This window comes from Rousettus aegyptiacus, unplaced genomic scaffold (genome assembly GCF_014176215.1).
Source record: "Rousettus aegyptiacus isolate mRouAeg1 unplaced genomic scaffold, mRouAeg1.p scaffold_m13_p_4, whole genome shotgun sequence".
NCBI classification, from domain to species: Eukaryota; Metazoa; Chordata; class Mammalia; order Chiroptera; family Pteropodidae; genus Rousettus; species Rousettus aegyptiacus.
Genome location: NW_023416307.1, coordinates 150,987,225 through 151,011,310, shown reverse-complemented (window position 1 = coordinate 151,011,310; position 24,086 = coordinate 150,987,225). Strand labels below are relative to the sequence as shown.

The window sequence follows — 24,086 nt, the reverse complement described above, 5'->3', positions numbered from 1 at the left end:
TGGTTTCCATCATTCGAACTTATTTTATTGATATTCGTTAGCAAATAAAATTTTATTGTTGATTTTTGATGCATTGTAACACACTTTTTGATAGTGGTTGCCCAATGTTGATCATTAATTTACTATACTAAATACTGCAACCTCCGAACTGCTGATTTTTACACCGGTATCCCTTTGCGGTGATGGGTGGCTCCCCTCTCTGAATATATAAAGTGGTCCATTCGGTCCAGGGTTTTCACATTCCTTTGTTATTCGACCTACTGCTTTAAAATACATTCAAATAAAAAGAGAGAAGTTCCTCAGAGTGAGTGCACACACACAACCACAAGGTGCATTGAAAACATAATTAACCGACATCCTCGTGTTCAGAGAATAAATAGTCTGAAATTGTGGGACCGAAGCTTGCTCCTGGGGACTTTCTTCAGTGGACATAAGGTTACAGTCATTCAAGTGAAGGACACATCTTTTGCCATGAGGGACAGGGAAGGGCAAGGGGACCAGAGGGTGAAAAATGGCAATTTCATTTGCATATGATGTTATCCTTCCATAAATGTCTGGAACACATGGCCACGGAACCCCGTGATGCACACTGCAGTCTTCGGGTTAGAATGGATCGAGGACCTGCTTAGACTGGAGAGGGGGTGTTTGTTTAAAATACGGCACACATAAATAATAAATAAAAGCTCAAAACTTAGCGGCAGCAATAGGACCAGGCTCCCTTGCTCATCCGTGGTTCCTCTTGCGAGCACCTCTATCTTTCCCCCAGGGACACAAAGCGGCACAAGGAAACACAGGGCTTTGGAGGGAAAGAAATATCTTCTTGTGACCGCTCTGCTCTACAACAAGACGGAAAAACGCGTGGACACCGAAGGGCCGTCACGGAAGACCGCACGAGCGAAAGCACGTGGACCAGACTTGGGTTTCCGGAACGGGCCGGGCCTGGCAGAAGTTCAAGGCCTCGCTTCTCCCGCGAACTAGTTTGGTATCAGGTTTGGCTGTGGTTCGTTTTAGTGTTGATATGTGTCACTCACAACCTTCGTTCCCTGTCCCCTTTCCTTTTAACCCTTCTATGAGTGTCGTCCTCGCTCTGGTCTGATTCGATTTGGTCGTGACATTGGGTCCCAGAACCAAACTGCTATCTCCTTAGCAGCTTGGTGTGTTTGTCGCTTGAATTTTGGTATCACAGAACCACAGAGAGAAACATCCACTATGACTTCCCATCTGGTACCATTACGTCCTTGCCTATAAAAAAAAAAAAAAATGGAAAAATAAAACGAATCGCACAGAACCCACAGGGACTGCTGACCGGTGCGGCGGGAGTGTACATACATTCTCTTTTGGGTTAGATGTCTGACAGCTGATTACGAAACACTGAAGGACGACATTAGCTTGAAGGCGTGGGAAGAAAAAGTCATCCCTCGCAAAGGGAGCGGCCGTCCACTGAGGCAGAGGAGTGAAGGTCTCGAAGAAGCGTGGACCGCCCAGAAAAGAAAGGACAGTCCTGAAAGCTATGTCGGCTGCATGCGGCCCTGGATGGAGGCTCCTCACGCTCTCGCAGGGTGGGCGAGGTGCCCGGCGACACCGAGGGGCATGGCATTGTGCCCTGTGCCACGTGACACCGAGGGGCATGGCATTGTGCCCTGTGCCACCGTGTGCAGCACTCACAGCCGGCCGTGGATTCACTGGTTTCCTATCCATGGGATAAGAATGTCATTGGGAGTTTCAGTGCTTCTCGAAGGATAGAAGGGGGGCGGGGGGAAGACACCTGCCGGCCCTGCCCCCAGCTAGCACAGGTGAAGTCCTCGGGAGAGCGACGTCGGTGCTAGGGCACCTCCCGTGGGCTCCGGGTCCTATGTACACGTTTCACAGTCTCCACTCTTCCCCTATTAGGCACGAGGTTGATTTGTCTAGCTCAGGAGGGGACGGACGGGGAGGGGAGCGCACAGTGGAGAGGGGGGTAGAGAGGAGGGGCAGGACCAGACCTGTCTCCTCGGAAGGGCGCCCCTCCCACCCTCACCGCAAGCTGGTTTGTTTGGGGAGCTTAGCACCCATCAAGATGCCTGAGGTGAGAGTCACGGGGGCCTTCATCTGCATGCTGGACCCCACCATGGTGGGGAAGCTGCGGTTCCGTCGGATGCCACTGTTGAGCTGCAGCCCGCCGATGGCACTGGTGACGGTGGGGCATCCGAGAGGCAGGCCCTCGGGTACCAGGCCTGCAGGGACCAGGCCCTGTGCTGGGCCCGGGGGCCCGCAGAGCAGAGGTCCCTGATCCTCAGTCAAGCTGGGCACGTGGGCTCGCCCTGAGTTCACCACTCTGGCCACGCCGAACCTCCTGACTTTGTCCACGAGGTTGAGGTTGGAGACAGACACATCTGTCTGACTCTCGCTGCTCCGGACATTCTTCTTCTCCCTCACCTCCCTCAGGATGGAGCTGGCCGGCTTGGAAGCCAGGAAGTTGTCGTAGGGTGGGCTCGTGCACTTGAACTCGAAGGAGGGCGGGGAAGACGTGGGCGTCTGCATGGGCGAGTTGGGCGGGGTGGAGGGGATCACAGCCATCCTGGGGGTGTAGGAGTGCAGCAGGGGGCCCCCGCCGGCCCTGTTCCAGCTCTGGGGGTCGTACACCGCCGCCGAGATGCCTCGCTCCTTCAGCAGCCACACCAGCCCCAGGGACGTGCTCATGGTGGTCGTGGACTCGCGGGCGTTCGTGAAGGACTCGGCCAGGCTCAGCCTCCGGGGAGTGCACGGCGTGGCCGCCGGCGTGGACTTTAAGTGGCTGGAGCTGCCACAAGCTGGAGTCGGGGCCGAGTTAAGGCTGATAGGAAAAGACAAGAGGTCGTTCATCAGAAAACGCCTGTGAGCACCGTGAAAAGGGCAGGCCTGGGGCACGAGGGGACGACTGGCCCGGCCCAGGCTCCCCCGATGCCGCCTGCCACGTCTGCTCCCCCCTCGCCCACGGCGGCCTTGGGTTCCCGGAGCCGGGGCACAGTTCAAGTTAACAGGAAGCTGCACACGATCCCTTCTCTCGGCCCCCAGGGTGTGTATAACTGTCCCCTCTGCACGCGAGGGAACAGGCTCAGAGGTCATGTGTCACACTCAGCTGTTACGTAGAAGACTCTGGATTAGAACCCAAGTCTGAGTGACCCCGCCCCCACCCTCCCACCCACAGGGAAGAAAGTGCTTCGGCAGAGAAGTCTTTTTTCTTCTACCAAATTGACTCAATTTCCAGCATTCCTACCGCCTACTTTTCTGATACAAGGAGTTACCCAGCACTGTGGGACATGAGAGTTTATCTAGGGATGGCCAAAGCAGGTGGGTCATCCAGATGGAGGGCATTCGGGTGATGGAGAAACTGAGGCCAGAAGTGCACGTCAAGTCAGGGCAGGTTGCAGCCTTCTGACTCCCAGTATAGTGCTCTGCACGGAGCTGCCCTTGGTCCCTGCCGCGGCTGCCCAAAGCCATCCTGATAAGTGGAGTTATGACTGTGCTATCGGATCCATATCTACGGAGCTACCTAGGAAAAGGCCCCGTGGGTGTGTGAAACCTGTTTCTATAGGAAAGCACAGATTCTTTCGTCCACTCGGGTCCTGCTGACCGAGGACTCACTATGTCGCGGCAGCCGGGGCCCAGCCATGAAGGGAATTTGGATGGGACAGTCTAAGGCCAGCGGGGGGCAAGGCACTGCTGTGTGCCTGAAGAACAGGAAGGGCCTTCCCCTCACAGCTGCTACGGGGGAGGCCACGTGGGCACGGGAGCCCTGCGCTGTTGCTGCGTGAGCCACCAAGGGAGACGCCAGCACATCCGTCCTAACTGTCTTACGAGACCTGCCCGGTGCCCTCCCAAGCATGTGGCTGCGGCTGCAGGTGCCCCTGGGAGTAGGCCAGCTGGGTGGACCCAGCAGCTGGGGACAGAGTCCTCTCTGCCTAGCCTGACGGGGGAGGGCTAGATACCTTGGGCAAAGCACCAACACAGGCAAGGGAAGGGAGAGGACACACACACTCTGGAGTGGGTCCCTGGCACGACCAGAGCAGGGGGCCCCTCCTGCAGGAGGGATCGTTCACGAGCAAGTACCAGCCGAGGCGTCACCTGGCCCCACCCTCGGGTGGCCTCGCGCTGGCCGGTCAGCACAGGGCGAGGCACGCAGGGCAGGCCCACGCCCCACAGACAGATGCTCGGGAGCGGGATGCGGGAGCACTCGGAGAAAGGCGAGGTTAGAAACCACAGCAGATTCCCAAGGTTAAAAGGCAGACTCTCCCAACGGTGCAGGTGGCACCCTGCAAAATGCCCACCGCCGGGCGGTGGAGGTCAGAAAAGTTCTGGGCTTCGCATCTCGTTTACGGGGCCGTCCCTAGGGGGCGTTTCGGGTTTGTTTCCAGCTGCCGTTCTTTCAGACTTAGGTAAAAACATTCCAAAAACCCTCTTCTCTTGCTACTGACTTTTCCGGTCCCTGGCAAGGCCCGATAGGTGCAGATGGGCGTGCAGTTTTGATTTCTACGGCTGCAGTCAGAGGAGCACCAGGGTGCCAGCCCTTCCCAGGGGAAGCCCTGCCCCACCCCCGGCTTTAAACACCATCTCTTCCTAACACAGAGCCACGGGACGGGGACTCTGGGTCCTCCAGAGGCAGGAAGGGAGGTGGAGACTGACAAGCTAACCTTTGCAGATCCCCCTCCGGTGAGAACGGCAGTTAGGCCTGAATTAGTGCGGGCGCTCGGCTCGACTCGGGCGTTTAGATGGGTTAAGGGGTATCCACGGTCAAGGCCGAGTTAGCCAGGCACAACCACAGAGACACGCCCGCGCCCGAGTCCCGGGTTAGTGGCGGCCACGCGTGCACACACAGCTCCCTCCGCGTGGCCTGGCCCGTCGCAGGGCAGGCGCTGCTGCTGGTGTGCTCACCCCCTGCCTCGCCCGTGGGCGCACTCTCTGCCCTACATCTCCTCTCAGCTCAACGGGGCATGGGGCTGCTTCGCCGTCCTCCTCACATGACCTGCGGAGAGTTATTCAGAGTGTAAGGGGCTCCTTGGGGCGGTGGCTCGCTCCACGCTGGCCCCGCCTGCCGCTCTCCCCACCCCCGTTTCTGCTTCTCCTTCATTCCCCTGGCGTCTTGCACCTCGGAGTGGCTGAGCGGAGGCTGCGGAAGGCCTGAAATCAAGCCACGCAGACCACCCACGCCACGCGAATCCCCGCGCTGGACGGTGCGAACCGCTGCCGGTTCTCGGAGGCCCCGGAGGGAAATGGCCCACGCGGGACACACGGGTCGGTCTTCCAAGGTTATCATTTAAGTCATTACAGTGTGGCTGTGGTGCACGGTTCTGCGGTGTGCTCCAGGGGCCCAAGCGGTCCCACAGGGCTCAATAACCATTCTGTGAAAAAACTCCATGTTCCGCTGGCAAAGTTTGGGGCAAAAAGCCAACAGACTTGGCCATAGGGCCTGCCGGAGTGTCAGCTTCAGCTGGTTAAGGAGGGGCCTGAGACTCTCCCATGGCCCACTAAATGGGGAAACTGAAGGGGGTTCAGATCTCTCTCTCTCTCTCCGTGCTGGATCGGATCAAGAGGGGCCTTGATCCCAAAGGAAAGACGGGAAGCGGACCAGGAGCCCACAAGGGCTTGCGAGACGCTTCGCTGGCCAGAGCCGGTGTTGCATGAGCCTGTCTACTTGAGCCTCCTTCGACATCCAGTCTCATGGAGGAACACCCCCACCTCACCCCACCTATGCTCACCCCGGGGGCTGGGGTCCCTTACCTTGGCGTGACTCGCGTGAGCTCGTCTGAAGGATGCAGGATGCGGCAGGTGGTGAAGGTGAAGGTGGAGTTGGTCTGTGACATGCACTTCCCCGGGTGGTGTGCTAAATTGGGGGGAAGGAGAGGGAACAAAACATGTTTCTTGCATCCAAGCGTACCCACGAGGAGACAGAGGCGCAGGATGGCCCTCCATAGATGCAAGAAGCGATGAGCTACCTTGTTAACTGGACCTGGGCGAGGAAGGTGAAACACACGTGTTCTGGATCGAAGGTGGTTCGTCAAAAAAAACACAACCACACTTTTGAGCACCGGCGTGCAGAGCACCGAATTCCAGCTTCCGGCCCAGTCCAGACAGGGCTCCCCATCGGCGTTCTTTGGCCAGTAGTGGATCCAGCTCGAGGGGCTAATGGGCCCATGGGGGTAAATTTGGGTCCCCTCTTCAGAGGTCAGAATCGGCTTCTTTCTCTGTTGCTTTACGTTTCTTTTCATTGGCAAACAGGTGCCCAACCCTGCCAAAGGGAGGGGACAGGTGCGGGATGGGGAGAGGCACTTGTCACCTGCAAACAGGGCAAGGCTCGTGCATCTGGCTCGCTTTTCTGCTTACGCAAAAAAGGGGCTTGGGGAGGCTGGCTCCACTACTGTCTGTCTGCGGTCCGCAGGGTGGCGGGTGGGGCCTCGGCTGCCTCAGCAACAACTCGGCAAGAGACCCGGCGCCGTCTGACACGGGAGCGGGCCGAGTGGCACCATTCCCACTTCTTGCCGTCTCCAGGATGCCTGATTTCAGGTGGCGACACGTCGTTCTCGATTAACCTCCCGCTAAAGCTCTACGGAGTTCTTGCTGAGGCAGCCGAGGACGGATGGCGTGGAGCAAAGGAAATCACAGAAGCGCGAGGGTCGTGCATCAGAAGGCTGGCGAGGAGGAAGCAGGAAGAGTCTCCAGGAGACGTCATGATTGTAGAGGTCATTCTCATTCACAACTCGAACAGTAAAAAAAAAAAAAAAGAAAAAAAAAAAAAAGAAAAAACGAAAAAGAGAGACGCTGCTCCATATAGCATGCATAATGAAGTACGGGGACCCCCACACCCTGACTCCACCCGGCCAACCCCCCCCCCGCCCCTGCAGCAGCTCAGCCCCCAGAGACCTCCTGGGAGAAAACCGATTAAGGTGTCAGAGGCCATGTGCGCTCTGAAGATTCAAAAGGCCGTGAATGAGAATCGTCTAGCTCTTTATGGCAAGTTTTCTCTTGAATTTGCCAAAAAAAAAAAAAAAAAAAAAAAAGGAAAAGGCAGACAAAACAGAAGAGATTGGTGCTCCAAACCTACAAATCCACACATGGGTGACTGTGTCTGTAAAAAAAAAAGGAAAAAGAAAAAACAAAACCAGAAACCAGATGAAATAGATGAACAAAAAAAAAAATGCTGGAGACACGTGAATCGAAGGCGGGCGGGACAAAGCCAGCGCACGGGAATGGTGGCGGTGACCAGGCGGGCAACGCGAGACTGGCTCGTCCCCACGAGCAAGGGCTGACCCGGCTCTCTGTGGCCAGGGAGGTTCCTGTGGCCCCCTGGTGTGGCAGCCACGCCACGGTCACCACGGTCGCCGTGGCCACAAAAGCAAACTCTCAGCCACAGGGAGCTCCAGGCCAAGCAAGGGCGGGTCGCAGGAAAAATAGCCTTTATGAATCTTTGTTTCTCAATCAGCCAATGGCGCGGCTTGGGAAGTGGGTTAACTGAGGAACGGCTGCTCCAAGCAAAGTGAAAACGGGGGGAGCCGTGAAGAAACGGCGACCAAACAATCACGACTCTCCGGGGGTCGGAAGGTGCAGAAACAAAAGCCACAAAACGCCTGAGGAAAGAGCGTCCCACACAGCGCGAGGCGTTAGTTATTTAGGCGGGAGGAAAGAAAAAGGCGGGAAATAGACGTGGTTAAGACAAAATCGTTGACAGAGAGATCACACTCAAAACGATCGACTGGAAGCAAGGCTGGATTTGAAATGAGACGTGTCCCTCATTTAAAAATGCATGGCCAGAATATCAAATCAAAAGGTCATGATGTTGACTCCCCGCCCCCCCCCCCCCCGCCCCCCGTCACATATCGGATCTTTGATTGCAACAGGGAGTGTAAGATGGATATTTTAGAGACACAGTTGCATCAGAAGAAGCAAAACCCATCTTATGCAGATGGGTTTTGGGGACAGGAAAAGGCTGCTAAAATCCAAAGTCATCATTCCCCAGAAGCAAGGGATAGCTTGAGAGGACCAGAGAAGATCAACCGGGATCCAAAATGCCAAAGCCAGAGGTTCGGCCCCTCCGAAATACCACTGGGACGCCGGGACCCGCCAGCTCTCCTCACGTCACCGCCTGCCCGGCTGCTGCAGCCCGGCTCTTCCTTGGGACACAACACAGAGACAGTGAGTCGCTGAGGCTCCCCGTGCTGCCACAGAGAAGCCCCGGGCCGATCCCCACCGCCCTGCGTCCAGGAGAGAGCGGTGGCTCAAAAGAGGCACGCTCCTCTCAGCAGGGAGTGGGGTCAGGGGGAGGCTCACGACCGAAGTCCCCGGGCCCTGCCACACACTCCGCACACCGAGCCCTGCCTCGGCGGCCGTGCGTTCACCTTGCACTGCTTGCTCGGGCCTCCACGGCCAGGGTTTCTTGGATGCTAAGCTCTGACCTTCTGCTCTAATCCTTCCTCTGTTTCTCAGTCTGACTGGGGAGGGCGGGCCTCGTTGTGTTGGGAGCAGAGGGCAAATGGATTCGAGTATAAAGATGCACGAGCGTTTGCATCAAGTATTTTATTTAGGGAGGAACTTGCATTTCCCAGCAAAACCCCTAACCCCTTACCACTTTTATTTGGTCCTCTTCCCCCAGGCTCTGGCACTGGTACAAAATCCCAATCTAACAAAGATAACCTTTGAACTTGGTCAATCCTTTATTAGTTGAGATCTCCTACCTACGCCAGTAAACTACACACAGGTGGTTAGTGTGCAGATGTTTTGTTCCGAAAACATGGCACGTGCAAGCACACACCCTTCAGGTTGTGACAGGAGGGGCAGGAGGCCTTTATGAGGGTGACGGTCCCCCCGTCGTGCTTGCCGCCTGGAGCAGGTGCACTTGGTAAAGGGTTCTGACTGCTGTGCTCCTCTGTGGGCCCGTGGCACCCGGTACTGACTGGAAACCTGGGTGCTTGGGATCTTGCAGCACCGGTCATGGGGTGCCCGCTCTCCCCATGGTCTACTGCTCTAATGGTGAGAAGAAGGAAGGAACAAGGCCGGGACACTCTGGTGGAGACCTGAAGGACCCTTGGGACTCTGCCAGCCTGGCCACCCACCCACACATCAGATCCACACGCCAGCTCATGCATTTCAGTTATCTGAATGGCGCTTTTGCCTGGGAAGGGCAGGCCGGTGGCTCCCTCAAGGCCATCGTAGCACCCGGTCCTTAAACAGTCCCTTATGTGAGCCCACACAGTCATCAGGGAGCAACTAACTGCGCTCGGTGATTCCTGTGGGGAGCTGTAACGTACACATAAAGGCTGCTTCGAGGGGGTCTCTGAGGACGGAGCAATGCTGGCCATGCTGCATGGTCCAGCTATTATTTTGGTCACATAAATAAATTCTTGAAACATAAAAAAAAAAAAAGTACAAATGCATCCCAAAATCTTAAAAAAAAAAGAAAAAGAAAGGACTCCATCGTTGCGACACACAGAGACCCACCACATGCTCTTCCCCCGTCTTCATGGGGAGTGGCCAGCTTGTATAAAGTAAACAAAGCGCCCCTGGCCTTTTTCCCTTTTCCTGACCTGGACGTGGCACGTGACGCTGCTGCCACACGGTGTGGATCTGCTTTGCAGTTCCTACGAACCCGCTAAGCCACAGACACACACACGCGCGTGCACACACACGCACGCGCACACACGCACACGCACGCACACACACGCACGCGCGCGCACACACACACGCACACACACGCACGCACACACACACACACGCGCGCGCACACACACACACACGCACACACACACACACACGCACACGCACACGCACACACACGCACGCACGCACACACACGCGCACACGTTCAGATTCTCGCTCCCTCCCCAGGCCACGCAGCCCCTTCACCTCCAGAAGCTGCCACCTTATCAACAGTGGCACACGGGACAGCCTTTTCCATCTGGGCAAAAACCATCCTACTGAAAATAAGAGCCACTGTCCATCCGGCTTAATGGTGTGGCCTGAACTAAACCCTGAAAACATTAGTTCCTTTTTTTTTTTTTTTTTTTTTTTTTTTTACCTTTTTACCAGCTGTTAAGAGCTTTGTTGCCTTTTGCGATGGGGTGGGGGGGCTGAGGGAAGTGGGTGTCTCTTTGCCTTTCAGCTACGTGCCCATTTTTTTTTAAAAGGTACAAAAACAATGCTTTGGAATTCTTCCTAAAAGACTAAAATATCAGGGCACAGAAAAATACATTAAAGACCTTTTCTGTCACTTCTTTATATATAACTCTGGCCTTGAATTTCTTCTGAATTAAAAAAAAAGAAACGTTCTATGAGGAGTTGATGTGAGGAAATTTCCACAAAATCTGTCTGCTCTGTGCTTTGTCTTTATCATAAATACTCTTTGGGGTTCATGCGGCTTTAACAGGTGTTCGTCTGGGTCCGGGGAGGCTACAAGCAGTTTCTGATGGAGTAGTACGGCTTCCTTCTTCTTCTTCTTCTTTTTTTTTTTTTTTTAATAAAAGTGATTTTAAACTACGCTCTGTTAGACGATGACATTTTTTAGTTCCTTAGTTCCAGGCTTCACATGAGCCTGGCTTTTTCTCTGCTTCTCGAGCATTTCTTCGACACAGCGCTCCTCCAGTCCTGGAGCTCTGTAGGGACCCCTGGGTCCCCTGTGCAGATGTCGGCCTGTGCCACTGGCGAGCTTTCTAGCACATCGCAAAGGTCTTTTTCTGGTTTCATATGGCATATGTGGGGTCCCTGAAAATTTTTTTAAAATTAAAAGTCTATCCTTTCCCACTATACCAATATGTCCGCTCTCTGTTTCACTTAAAAAGTATAGGATGTAGCAGATGTTCAATCTCACAGCATCATGCAGAGAGGACTAGAAACTCCTTCAAAGAGGCGTATCTTCCGGAGCAAAGGGAATTTTTTAGAATGTGCTTACAATGTCACAAGGGCAAATGCAACAGTCTCTTTGGATCCTCCGGATGCCAACAAAGCTGGAGCCCATGGCCTCTGTCCTCTTGTCCTTCCTTGGGCGGCAGACACTGGCAGGCGCAGGAGCTGCCTGGCTAAGCTGCCTGGCCAAGTGACCTCTGCTCATCAGTGCTTTCGAAGCCAGTTCCACAGCGCACTTCTCCCCGGCGTCGCCAGGCGGCGCAACTGGGCAGCTCAGCGAACCTCAACGCCCACCCGCCCACCTGTTCCCTCAAGCGCCCCTCCAGGTTGGAGAAGCAAAGCGTGGGCGCAGACGCACACTCCGCAACAGGTCCCGCGGTGCCCCTAGGAGCGCGGGACGGCCTTCCTAAGGCTTTCGGGGTTGAGGATGCGGAAGAGCATGCGCTTCCGACAAGCAGATTTCGTTCTGGAAATTTTAAGCAGGGCTCACGCTCCACTGATTGCTTGGGAGGAGTCAGAGCTCTCATCCCTCATTCAGGGCTTCCTCGGCATCTCCAAATACAGGAGGGTGTGAGCAGACCATCTGCTCTGTCTGTAAGGACCAAACTCCTGAAACTGCTACAGAATTTGGGCTGGACTGAAAAGCCTCCCACTCTCTCCGTGGAGACAAGAAGGAACTTTTCTGAATCTGAGGTCTGTGACTCGGATGTACCAGACTTTTCCTTCCAGATCCATCAGGCCCCGTGGCCACCTTTCCGGCACAAGCCCACCAGGATCCTGCTTCTGCAGTAGGATAAAGTGCGACCGAATGTGGGTTGGTGGGGCTTTGCTCAAATCACAAGAAGCTGGAGTAATGCCCGGCTCCTTTCTACCCCAACGGTTCCCTTCCCTTCCCTAGTAACCGGCCCCCCAGACAGAACCTGGACCTGTGACCTATGTGCCAAATAAGGAAGCTACAAAAACAGCTGATTCTTCGCTTTTTGCCCTGGGGCCGAGGTGATGCAGCCTCAGGGGATTTTATTCAAGGGGCTGCTTTGACCAAATGTGATCTTTGCCTTCAGTGCTGACTTTAGGTTCTTAGCTCCAAGGATGACACAGCTCTGCTGGAAGGCCCGCTGGCCAGACAGGCCGCTACGATATGTATGAGCCTGTTTCATATTTCCCCCACTTGAAGTGGCCTCCACCTGTCTGAGTGTTAAAATAAACTGACCTTCACTTCCTTCTGACTCTGTTGCTTGAATCCCACCTCTTTCTCCCCTTCGGGATCAAAGTATCAGAGATAATTCAACTGAACTGTCTGTCCAACCAACCATCTGTGGACAGACAGTGACTAAAGCCCTTATTTTCATCCTCTGCCACAAGCAGGCTCATCCCTACGCATAAACACCTAAAACCCAGAACACGGACAGTACAAGATAAGGACTCCTTCTGATAAAGTGTACTTTCTAGATGAATGAAAACATAAAATATGTCACTGAAATAAAATAAAAGTATAACCTAAAAATTGTTTTTAAACAATCCATTTTAATCATCTAAATGATTTACAAATATGAAAACAAGGATTCATCCTTTTTAAGACATGGGATTATAAAAAACCAGCAAATGATGATACAATAATACATTAAAATATATTAATAATTTTTTTTTCAGTACATACTCAAAACTTTTCCTCCATGAGACAGCAGGCTCTAGACGAAAGTACCTAATACACAAACCCTCCCAACTTCCTCCCATCATCCCAGTTGCAAGGAAAAAGTTAATCACCTTCTGTCTTCTAAGTTTCTCCCTACTCAACCTTCCCAGGCAGATGGCAGCTCCTGGGACTGTGTTATTCCAAGACTCAAAATGGTCCTGTCCTTCTCCAACAGAGAAAAAAGAGCCAAATCATTGTTCACACCTCTCCCCTCTGCACTGAGCTTTACACGGGTCTTACCCCGAAAACGAGCCCCAAAGAACTCTCACCTACACGACCGGACCTTCCCTAAATTACCTTCAGCAGCCTACATGATTCTTTTCGATTGCACACTTCCAAGCAGACCCCTCTGTGGCTGCAGTGGCAGATCTGTGTGCCTCTCCTCAAAGCCGCCGGGGTGAGTGTGCTGCAGGTGTGAGTAACGAGGGAAGAAGCGGGCACCATGTCTTTGTTCACGTAAGAAAAGGAGTCAGCCCTTCGGCCCCCAGAATTGGTCCCTTCTATCACTTCGCCCTCCGAGAGACGTTCTTAGCGGACTTGATAAGCTGTATTCCGTCTGCACAACGCCTCAAAGATACACCTAATGGTGCTTCTTGAAACCCCAGATTCATCGGCTAGTCCACACGCAGGGCTGCAGGAAGGGCTCGTCACAGCCGACAGGATTCCAAGCCTCAGCCCCCAAAGCGAGCACACACTGTGTCTCCTGCTCCACTATCTGCCTCGTACACGGGCACTGGTGGCTATAACAAAGGGAAGTCACAATGTCGCGGCCACCGTGGCCCGTTTCCCCTTCTCAAATGTGAAGATACTAAATAACAAGCATTCTCACTCCCGAGTGAGCTTAATCTGGTAACTTAATTGCTAAATAACATAAACCATAAATAAACCTATATGCTAAAAATAAAAAAAAATCCTTTTTATCTGATATCTCTGAAGTTGATGTTAAAAAAAAGAAAAAAGAAAAGTTGGTCACAAATAAAGTCCCTCGGCCACAGAAGTCTGAACGTAGCCAGGGAATGGGAGATGCCACCAAGAACCTCAAGCTTTGTCCTACCATGTACTGTATAAAGCATGCTGCGGCCTTCACGAATGACATTACGAATCACAGAGATGAATGAGTACCTTCGAACTTGGTGATTCAGGAACCTCTCGAGGATGAAGACACGGGGCCAAGCCATCTTTTTCGGGGTCTCTCCCCTTATCCCATAAGAACTTCCTCATCTTCTTGGCATAAGCAGCCAAGAGATCCAGGAAGTCTGGCAGACAGTAACTACGTGACCACTGGGATTCCAGACCCTGAGTGCAAAGCTTTTCAACCCAGTGGCGCCTAGGACGTGGGTGGTTCTGGAAATGCATGGTTACACCTTTAAGCTCATTAGGACGGGTAGGGGGCGGGGTGCCGGGGAGACAGGGCAGAGCTTTCAACTAGATTCATCTAGAATCTCCTTTCTGGGAGAGCTTCGTGACACTCTCTTAGGGTTGGTTTGGTGACGGAGTATGGCTAAAACACTTTTTAAAAATCCACTTAGAACAAACAGTCCGAGCTGGAAAGGAAACATACAAACCTCCATTCAAGTCAGACGAGTAAAAGGCTGACCTGGTGCTGCCTAAAACCCCGAACGCGGCCCGGGTTCCTGCTACTTGAATGCAGTGTGGGGAACTGATTCTCTCATTCACCTTCTGAACGGACTCAAAATTTCCCCCCAAACTGCCTGACTCCGCTCAGTTTGGAAATGACCGGGGGACTGGAGAATCTGCCCCTTAGACACAGAAAGGGACTCGCTACAGGACAAGAGGAGCGTGTGTGTGTGTGCGTGTGTGTGTGTGTGTGTGTGTGTGTGTCGGTGGGGGGGGGTGGCGTGGAGTTAATCCTTCTTTTTAGCAGCCTTTCCTGCTCCCGCTTCGAGATCCCTGATGGGCCATGTACCTCCGAGATGGGCAGGGAGCTGCACCCATCTGTTACAAACGGAGGCATCCGCCCCTGTGTCGGAAAACCAGAACTGCACAATGGGAATGCTTTCGTCATCACCCACACAGACGAGCGGAAGCTACAGACAGAGAGCCGCTACAGATGGTGCTCGGGACAGAGGTGAGGATGGCCCAGGACTCGGCCTCCGGTAAAGGGGCCAGGTTTACAGGACTTATCTCGGAGCCCTCACCAGACCCCTCCTCCTCCTCCTCCTCCTCCTCCTCCGTGGCCGCTGGCGGCTCCTGCATCTCTTCTGGGAAAGCCTGAGGCCGGCTCTGGTAACTTCTGCTGCCTGAGACAGTCACGCGTGCTCGGGACCTCTCACCTGAGGTCTCTGGGTGCTGCACTGGCGTGGAGGTAGCTAGGCTCGGGAGGGAAATGTGGTCACCTGTGTCATCTTCTTCAAAGTCGTTAAGGCAGTACACTTCGTCCACGTCAACGTCCAGCGTCCGGAAGCCCTTGGTGACCACACCGGGCCGGGGGTCCAGGATGCCCCCGAGGTGAGGCTGGGCCAACTGCTGCCAGTGGTGTAGGGTGGCAGAACCTTGCAGGAAAAGGGGCAGAGAAGGGGAGACGGAGAGAAGAGAGCGTTAGGATGGACGTCCTAGCGGACGGTTGCTCGTCACCCTCACGGTGTGCAGCGGGAGCCCTGCTGGGCCCGGAGAGCCACAGCCGGACTCTGGTAGGGACACCCCACCCTTCCCACTGTGCGACGGCAGCTCATACCCCACCACAGCTGTTAGTGGCACCCACTTGAGGGATCAGAATGATTTTTCTAAAGGAAAATTCATGCCATACTGTGTGCGCCAAGGATATTTGGCGACACAGTCTTTATTGTGATCAACCGATGTCAACCCCCAACTCCAACACACATGAAAAAAGGAACAATAAGCACGGCTGGCACACAGGGGGCACTGGGGGAGGGGACAACGCGGGCCGAGTCCGCGCCGCTTGAGTACGCACCGCTGGGAACAGCGGGACCGAGCAGGGGCAGAGCGAGGCGATGTCAAGCCCAGCCCGGGAGCCGCAGCAGAGAGAGAGGCACCAGGACATCGCGGCCGCGCACAGAGATAAACGGTACGCACGGCCGTCGCCTCCTTAGGTGTTCCGCACCTGCCGGCGACCTCAGGGTGCTCCAGGTTGAGAGGGGGGGCACCTGGCCTAAGGAGGTGCGACTCAAGGACACGGCAAGTCCACACAGAGGTCTGAGGCAGAGGGGCCCATCGCCTCGCGGACACCGGACCCCGGGACTCGGAGGACATCGCGCGAGGTCTGTAATAACACCGGAGGAGGTCCCCGAGGACCTCGAGGGTGTCACCGGCACCCGCGGAGAGAAGCGTTCCAAGGCCGAGTCTGCTCGGGAAAAAAAGTGTCTTCTGAGAGCGCCTCAGAGCCCCGAGCGCCCTGCTGTGTGCGGGGGGTCCCGCCCAGCCCGCTTTCCGCTTGGAACACTTCCTGCACCTCGCCTGGCCCTGGGATTGTGGGTGCATGGCCCGTGAGGCTGGACATCCTAGTCTCATCCTCCAGGTGAAATTAACCACACAAACAAATACTCCACACTCGAGAGAGACTGCGAGGTTCTCAGGCAAGGGAAAGCAAGAGCCTCCCAGACCATAACCCTTGCTTACCAATGGTGTCCTCTGTGGGGCGGGCCAGAGCCCCTCTAGATCAGTCGGCCGCCCTGTCAGAAATGGGAGCCACAGATGCCAGGAGCCTGCAGCTCAGGAAGTCAAGATGGAAGGGAAAGGAAGGCAGGGAGCCAACCGGAAACGTGACCGGGGCATACAGAACCCACTGTCATCAGCAGCTCTCGACCCTTCCCAAACACTGCGGGAATGTCGCTGCCCACACGACAGTCTCTGCCAAGGAGCCGTGAAAGGATTCTCTAAGTGGGCAATTTTAAGTCCCCTTAAGAGAGAAAAAATGTCCAGATGGCCAGTAAATGTTTAGAAGGGTTCCCGGACGCCCACTTTGAATTCTGGTTTAAGTGCACACAAGTACCACAGCAACCGCCTTCACTGGAATCTATTGATTCCAAAAAAGAAAAGGAATAAGATAATGAAGAGATGCATATAATGAAAGGGCACCATGTAGCTGACCTCTTACTAGGTGGTGAGACACATGCAGAATAGCGATTCTCAACGGGGGAGGGGGGACGGTGTAGACCCCGAATGGACAAGCAGTGCCGAGATGGAGAAGCCGTGCCCCGGGCGAGGACCTCAGCGTTCCAGCCAGGTACCTGGGCTTCGTGAGAAGCCGCCGTCAAACTTCCAGGTGGATGCGTGCAGGGCCGGCCAGGAGACACACGCGCTCCTGCTGATGGCAGGTCTCATGCCCTGCCCCCCACTGCTAACCCAGGATGGGTCTCCCCGTTTGTGTGTTCACTGGAGGCACAAGCATGTCCCTGGCAACGAAACCACACTGGGGAGAAGTCATCCACAAGACGCAGGACATCCAGCGTGGGACTGCACATACAGGCCTTGGAAGGATGGAGAGAAATCTCTGGGGAACAATGTGGCCACGTCACCTCTGCTTTTGGAGGCCAAGAAAGGGGAAGTGGACGGACAGCAGAAAGTGAAGAACCACGTCTGGGAACAGCCAGTGCTTCTGAAGGGGACTCCAGACGTTTACAATGCGTGGGGACGAACTCGGTGAGGCTGGCGGATGGGTCAGACCAGAGTCTCAAGCGCCTGGATCCTCCTCCGCCTGTTCGGCAGACTGACCCCATCTCTCCCCACCCCACGCCCGGGCTCCAGAGGGAAACGAGTCTGTGGTGTGGCGTTGAAGAGGTGACAGAAGCACACGGGGCTACATGCGTCCCCTGAAAACACAGAGCCGAGGAAATTCGGTGATGGTGCAACTGAAAGGTGATGCTCAAAGATGCGCCGTCGTCGGGTTTTCCCGCCCCGCGCCTCGGGCATCCCTGACTCGCTGGAGAGCAGCCAACCTGTACGTATACTCTGCCACGTCACAGTAGAATTGCTTGTAAGTTACGGCTCAATTGCCTTCCAGAGAGCAAATGGGATATTTAGTTAATGGATGTTGAAATTCTCAGTGAGGCGCTTCCTTCTGCTTCCACGGGTGTGGACACAACTGGTAAGAGTGCTTAATAGATTTCTAACCTACGTCCATGTCTCTGACCACCGCCTGAACTTCTCCTATCCTGACTTAACAAATATCTCATACACAAAGTGAAAAAAAAAGTAAATTCATTGAAATAAATCACTTACGAAAAAGAACAGCCAGCCTGTGTTGAATTCCTACTAAGTGCCAGGCACTCCAAGAGGTCTACGTTTATTAACTCACTTAATTGTCATGAGAATTGCCCCCATGTCACAAATGAGAAAGCTGAGCACAGGGAGGTCAAGTAACTTGCCAGAGGCTGCACAGCCAGCAAGCAACTAACCTGGGATTCAGACCCAGGCTGGCCCCAGTGGCCATGATCCTAACCACAAAGACTGCCTCTTGGCCAGCGGTGAGAAGGCCTCGCATGTGGGAGTCTCAGAAGTCAGGTCACACACCCATGTGGCTTCTCCAACCCTCATTCAGGTGTTTTTCTGTTCTGCAATAGTGAATATTGGTGAAAGCTCCCGCACACCTGTTAGGAGTTTTGTCTCCACTCCTGACTGGTTTGAGGCCCCCCAGGAGGGTTTGCTGAGCCCGGCACCTGGGCAGAACACGTCCCACCCCACTCCCTTCCATTGCCACTGCCTGGACCACCACGTAGGAATTCTGGTCCCCTGGCTGTCCGAGGCCCTTCCTTTGACACAAGAGGGCACACGAATGAAAGAGTACATAGGAACAGCATCCTATTCGGAGCCTTTGCTGCCTCTTTCCCCGGCTCCTTCCTTAGCCTGGCACCCTGTATTTTTGTCAATCACGAAGCAGGAGAATCACAGTGCTGTTAGATACTTCCTTTATCACCGCCTCCTCCCACCCCCACGAGAATGAGGCTGGGGTCAGGCAACTGGGCAGGGGACAGGAGGACCTCCGCGCTCCCACTTGGCACCAAGATGAAGTTCTATGGAAAACGGTGTGAAAGTGCAGAAAACATAATTACAGTCCCTGACCCTTTCCTTCTGCTTCCCTCCCCCACCCTACTGTTCTAGCCAAAAGGTATTCACGTCGTCAGAGGAGAAGGAAAACAAATCCATGCGTGTCAGAGGAGCACCCTGGGTCTAAAAGTGAGAACGAAACCTGCCGGATAATGCACAGGTTAGAAGCGTATGCTTCCCCCTAATTACATATTCACTTGTTTATTTGGAAATGCTCTCTTAGTTATAATGAATCAGAAGGGAAGGACAAAATACAGCGGGAGAAGATACTGCCCGACTCATCTTTTTCACGCAGATAGCTCTCTTCCAGGGTGAATGTCGTTTATTCTTCATCTGCTTAAGGCACGTAACCGGAGAGCTGGCTTTCTTAGACACTCTGCCCAGCTATTACTGGCTGACTCCAGTGAGCAGATGGCAAGATGGATTAACGAGGTAAGGAAGACACCGATGGAGGACACAGATTGGCTATCTGCTTGATCCCAGCCGCCATTCTCCAGGGGCCTCACCCCGGGTACATTTACTGGGGCCACTGGAGATCGCGAGAATCCTATCAGCTTCAGAGTGGGCCAGCGGAAAATGATGACGTAGGGACGTGGCCCCAGCACAAGGCTGGTCCAGGTCCCAACACTGGCAAGGCCGCCATTCAGACCTAAGGTGTCAGAACAGGGCACGTTTGGGGAGCCTACGTTTTAAATAGCACCCGTTAGGGGTCGGGCATGAGACAAAAGCCATTGCATTTACTCTTCACCCCCTCCCTGCGGGGCAGCTATGAGCCCTAGCTCACGAATAAGGGAAAGAGAGCTCAAGAAGGTGTGATAACGTATCCAACGCCAAGGTTAGAGCGGAACTGAACCCTGTGTCCGGCTGACTTTCATGTCGGCACTCCGCCTTACCAAATTAAACACAGTAACACGAAAAATAACCGTGGAAGGGAGGAAGAAATAAAATACTGGATATATTTTAAACAACTAAAATGTCTGAGTACTACAAAAGGGACCGCCATCATGAGAATCCGTTACAGGCCATCGTGACAAGAGATGTCTTCTTAACGGTAGCAATTTAGCTTCCTGGTGAGCGGGGTGCTATAAATGAAATTTACCTTGCAAATCTTGCCTCATAGTTCGTTAACTTATCGCAAAAATACTGCTATCTAAGTCAAACTATTAAAAGAAAAAAAAATCCATTGGTCGAAATAAAATTTTTTTTAAAAAAATCTCTCCCTGTAATATGCTTGGAAAATGAATCCGAAAAACATATTCTTAGATGATTTAATGAAACACAAAGCCAAATACAGAAAGCAGACAAGACAGAGATGATAAACTCCAATGATCTTTGAGAAACAAAGGAGAAAAAAGAAAAAGAAGGCAGAAAGTAAAATTGTGGAAATGGAAGATTTTATTGAAAGAAAAACAGACAAAATTGTGGATCAGAAAACAATCACCAAGCTTACAACTGAATAAACAATTAGAAAAATGAACCATCCCTTTTCTGAACTCTACGAAGAACCTACATTACACAACTAAAAAATAATCACGAGAAAAAGAACGTAAAACCACCCTCTTCCTTTCTTTGGAGAATGTGGAACGCGGCCTGTCTTGGGGTCTTTAACAAGCATAACCTCATCTTACAGCAAGAATTCTCCACTGCCCCCAAGGGGTTGAAACCAGGTACTTGTGAGGTAAAAAGAATCTACTCTCTTTAGGCACAAAGCACAGATACTCGTATTGTACATAAACAGTATACCTGTGGTGTTACATTTTCAGGGGGAATAAATGTCTAAAACAGCTCCTTAAAGGGGTGTGGGGGGGGGGAATCATTTTTGAAAAGCTGAGAAATACTGCCTTGCAGAAATTCTGGTTTGGCTTTGCAGTAGAAATGTAATATGGAATTCTAAAACACCTTCTCAAACTCACGTAAGTTTCCAAACTAAAGGAGTAAAAAATGAAAACCACAAACGCTTGGCTGGTGGCTCTTGGCCGGGCAGCGGTCAAGGGAAGACATTTAATAATGCCTGAAGGAAAAAGAAAGGAAAAGAGGTGAGTTTTCCCGTGAGTTTAATCATCTGGGGTGTTCCCAGGAGTAAGAAGGGAACTGCCCCCAGAAAGGCAGGCTTAAGGAGGTACCGAACTCACTCGCCGGCACAGCCACCCCTTCCTGGCCCCAAACTGCGGCCGTCTGGGAGCCTTGCTCATCAGAACACTACACAGGAAGAAAGCCACACTATTTGAAGATCCGAGTGAAACACGTAAGCCGACAAATGGCAAAGACAAACTGCAAATGGCTTTCGGGTGGTTACTGAAAAAGCTTAGAAGGTTTGCTTTGCACCCCTCCTTCCCTGACACCCACATTTCTGAGAAATCAAAGCATCAATTCTCTACACTGCTCAGACCCCTGGGGAGGACCTGATGAACTTCTGCATACGTGAGCAGTGCCTCTGCCTGTCAAAAAGACTGTCATTTCTAAGGCCCTAAATGCAAAAGAGAGAACTAGGAAGCACGTTCTTTGGCTCCCTGGCCGAGGTTGGTCTTGGGTGCCTGCGTGGGTACGTCTAAACCTGCACCGGGGAGCTGGGGGCCGAGGCCTCAGCCCCTCAGAGGAACTCAAACCAGCAGCGTGGGTGGCTATCCCTGAAGAAAAAGGAGTAGGCGTGACAAAGGCTCCCCGCTTGCCGTTGGTGGATCAGGGACCACAGGGAGTCGCTGAGGAGGGCAGAGAGGGGCCGAGGGCCCTGGGGATCACCTTCCAGCGGCTTCACGATCTGGAGTTTCTCCGGCAGGTAGGAGCGGCTGCTGAAGGACATGCCCGAGAAGCCGGTGAACTCCGAGAGGCGGGAGTGCGTGCCCAGGGACGGGATGCTCTCGGTGGGCGTGAGCGAGCCGCTGAGCAGCTCGCCCTTCTCCGCCAGCTCCCGGAGCTTCCTCTCCTGCTCCTCCTCGAAGAACCGTCGCTCCGAGAGGTAATTCTCCCGGCGGAGGGACAGCCGCCTCAGCGCCGTCTCCAGGTCGTGGGAGCCCGGGGTGCCCGGCGTCCCCGGCTTCTTACTCTGCTCCTTGTTTCTGGAAGGAGGGGTAGACGGGGGTGAGCGTGGAGCGCCCAGCAGGGGGCGCCGCACAACCTACGACGAGGCCTGACGGCTGAAAGGGCGAGGGTGGCCGCGGGATTTTCTAAGGAAACCGGGGCAAGCCGTTGAAATTTAGGCAAAAAAAAAAAAAAAAAAAAAAAAAAAAAGGGACCTAAGTGCCTGTCCCCAAGAACTAATTCTCTCTATCTTTTTTTTCCCCTTCGCGGGGGACGGGGAGTGAAGAGAGCACTCAGATAGAATGAAAATTTACACCCACAAGGTAAAATCCAGTCCCTGGAAACACCTGTCTCAGAGCTCTTGAGAAGAAGCAGCCTTCTCTGCCCAGCCCCCAGTTTCCAGAGGGGCCGCGGGCTCCAGGATGCTTCTCTTTTCTCTCGAAGGTAAGGAGCTGACAGCTTAAAAACAGTTCTGATCAAGCAGTTTCCCCACTGAACCCAACTGGTCATGGAAAGACACGATTTTATTAAGTCACAGGAAAAAGGGTGCACAAAGTGGACAATGTCGGGGTGGGGGGTGTTTTGCGGGGCTTCAGGACAAACAGGGACTGGCCACTGCAGAGGAAGGCCCAAACCAGGGGCACTCGGTGTGACGGGCACTTGCTGGGCACCGTGGACCCCGGCGTCTGAGACAAACCAGATTCTGGTCACGGGACACAGCCTGAGTTCCCCTGAGCCTTTCAAACATCCCAGCTACAAAGGGATTCATGAAACAAATGTCTGTTCTGTAGCCTTAACGATGAAGATTAAAAGAAACAAAATATTCACTGCCCGCCCCCGCCCCCCCTTCAGCATCTCACAGGGAAGCAGACTCCGTGTTACACCTCTTCCAACTAGTTCACGTATCAGCATCGAGGATGAGCGAAGGCTCGACAGGTGGGTGAAACGCATTTGAGAACTGAGAGGTGTGTATGTGTCAGACGAGTCTTAACGGCCTCCCTCGTCTCATTACTGGACCTGTGTTTGATCCACATCACTTCCCTCCGAAACGGAAAGGTAAAATAGACTCCTGCTGGCTCACCCCAGGTCGGTCGACTCCGCTTCCAGGATGATGCTGTTGGTCTTGTTGTCCAGGACGACGTTGCCGACGTCGCTGCCGTAGAAGCTGGACCGGGGCGTGCTGACGCAGCTGGACAGGAGGGAGTTCATGGCCGAGGACTGGTTGGAACCAGGGATGTTCATGGGGGAGGGTGTCAGAGACCTCTGCCTGACGACCTGGTTGATGTTTCTCACGGTCTCAAAGACTCGCTTCTGGTGCCTGGGGAGAATGCACAACAGCACCTGCGAATGAATGACTGCAGGAACGACCTTGGTGGGCCTTAAACCCTCCAAAGAGCATCTGACCGAAGAGCCAAAAAAAGGCAGCTGACCCACGTGCGCCCCCAAGCGACCTGTCATCCTGCACCTGCCACGTGTTTCCTGGGGGGTCGGTTGGAATGCAAGAGACTCGATGCCCAGAGAATTAAAAGCTCTAATGTGTGGTTGTGTCGTTTAACGTTAGCAAGAGTGATACTGCTTTTCGCTTCCCTTGAGCTCGACCTACAAAAAGAAATCAGCAGTACTTTGTCTCCCGGCTGGTTTTCTTTTCTGTGAGAGTCACTGGACTACACATTTCTCTTCTCCCAACTTCCTGGAAGTGCATAATACGTATCTCTAAGACCCAGCAAATCTCTACGACCCAGCAAGAGACGCTGGGGGGTGCTGTCAGCTGTTATTTCCCTTAACCTGGATTCGACCTGGGGAAGGACCACAGGGATCACGGTGGGTCTCGAGAGGCTCAGGAGAGGGGACGTACGCGATGTCGGGCGAGTCTGGCTCTTCCAGCTGCAGCTCCTTGCGCATCGTCCCCTCAATCTCGGCGGCCAAGGAGTCCTGGGGAAAGCCAGAAGACACGGGCGTGAGCGGCAGCTCGAATGCTCTGGCTCTCAAAGAGGCCTGTGGCCGGGGGAACCAAAGAAGGGTAAACTGAGGCCTCAGGAGCCCGGAGACTTCCCACGACAGCCTCTGCCATTGTTAAAGCCCCTGGCTGAGCAACCCCCAAGGCGGGCGCTGAATGAAGCAGGCACCAATGGGCACTGAGCATAAAGCCTCTTTGCTTCCATGCAGCTAAGGGTCTGAAAACAGACCCTATATGCCCTTGGCCAAACCACGCAGCTGCAACTGTGGCCTCAGGAGAGGCAGAGAGCTTACGGGGAGAGAGGATTGTGTTCAGAATGAGAGAGATGGGTGGATTTCCATAGACTGGAAAGCTGAGGAGCAGTCAGAGATGCTGTCACAGCCCGCACGGGTCCACACTAAGCGACTGCCCTCCCAGTCCTCGGCTCACGCAGGGTTCTGAACCGCCTGGCACTCGTCGCCATGTGAGGTAAAGCCTGACAGACGATCCCGCCCACGAATGCCAGCAGAAGCAGGCGTGTGCAGGAAAGCACCTGCCGAGGCCTCA

The 24,086-nt window shown here is 53.7% G+C and overlaps 1 protein-coding gene across 17 annotated transcripts in view; it reads right to left on the bottom strand.

Annotated features, from left to right (window-relative positions):
* TRAK1 (trafficking kinesin protein 1) overlaps positions 1-24,086 on the bottom strand; it is a 161,883-nt gene continuing 137,797 nt past the window's right edge. For 6 of the 17 annotated variants that reach the window (XM_036219858.1, XM_036219856.1, XM_036219857.1 and 3 more), the window contains 6 exons: positions 23,439-23,515; positions 22,665-22,901; positions 21,305-21,621; positions 14,836-15,054; positions 5,737-6,244; positions 1-2,812 (listed from right to left, as the gene is read on the bottom strand). In XM_036219858.1, the coding sequence (XP_036075751.1) occupies positions 2,014-2,812; positions 5,737-6,244; positions 14,836-15,054; positions 21,305-21,621; positions 22,665-22,901; positions 23,439-23,515 (2,157 nt within the window). In that variant the 3' untranslated portion in view covers positions 1-2,013. Of the gene's footprint in view, positions 2,813-4,890; positions 4,982-5,736; positions 6,245-10,447; positions 15,055-21,304; positions 21,622-22,664; positions 22,902-23,438; positions 23,516-24,086 lie in introns of those variants that run through there. The other 11 variants (XM_016163286.2, XM_016163292.2, XM_016163290.2 and 8 more) reach the window with 7 other exon arrangements.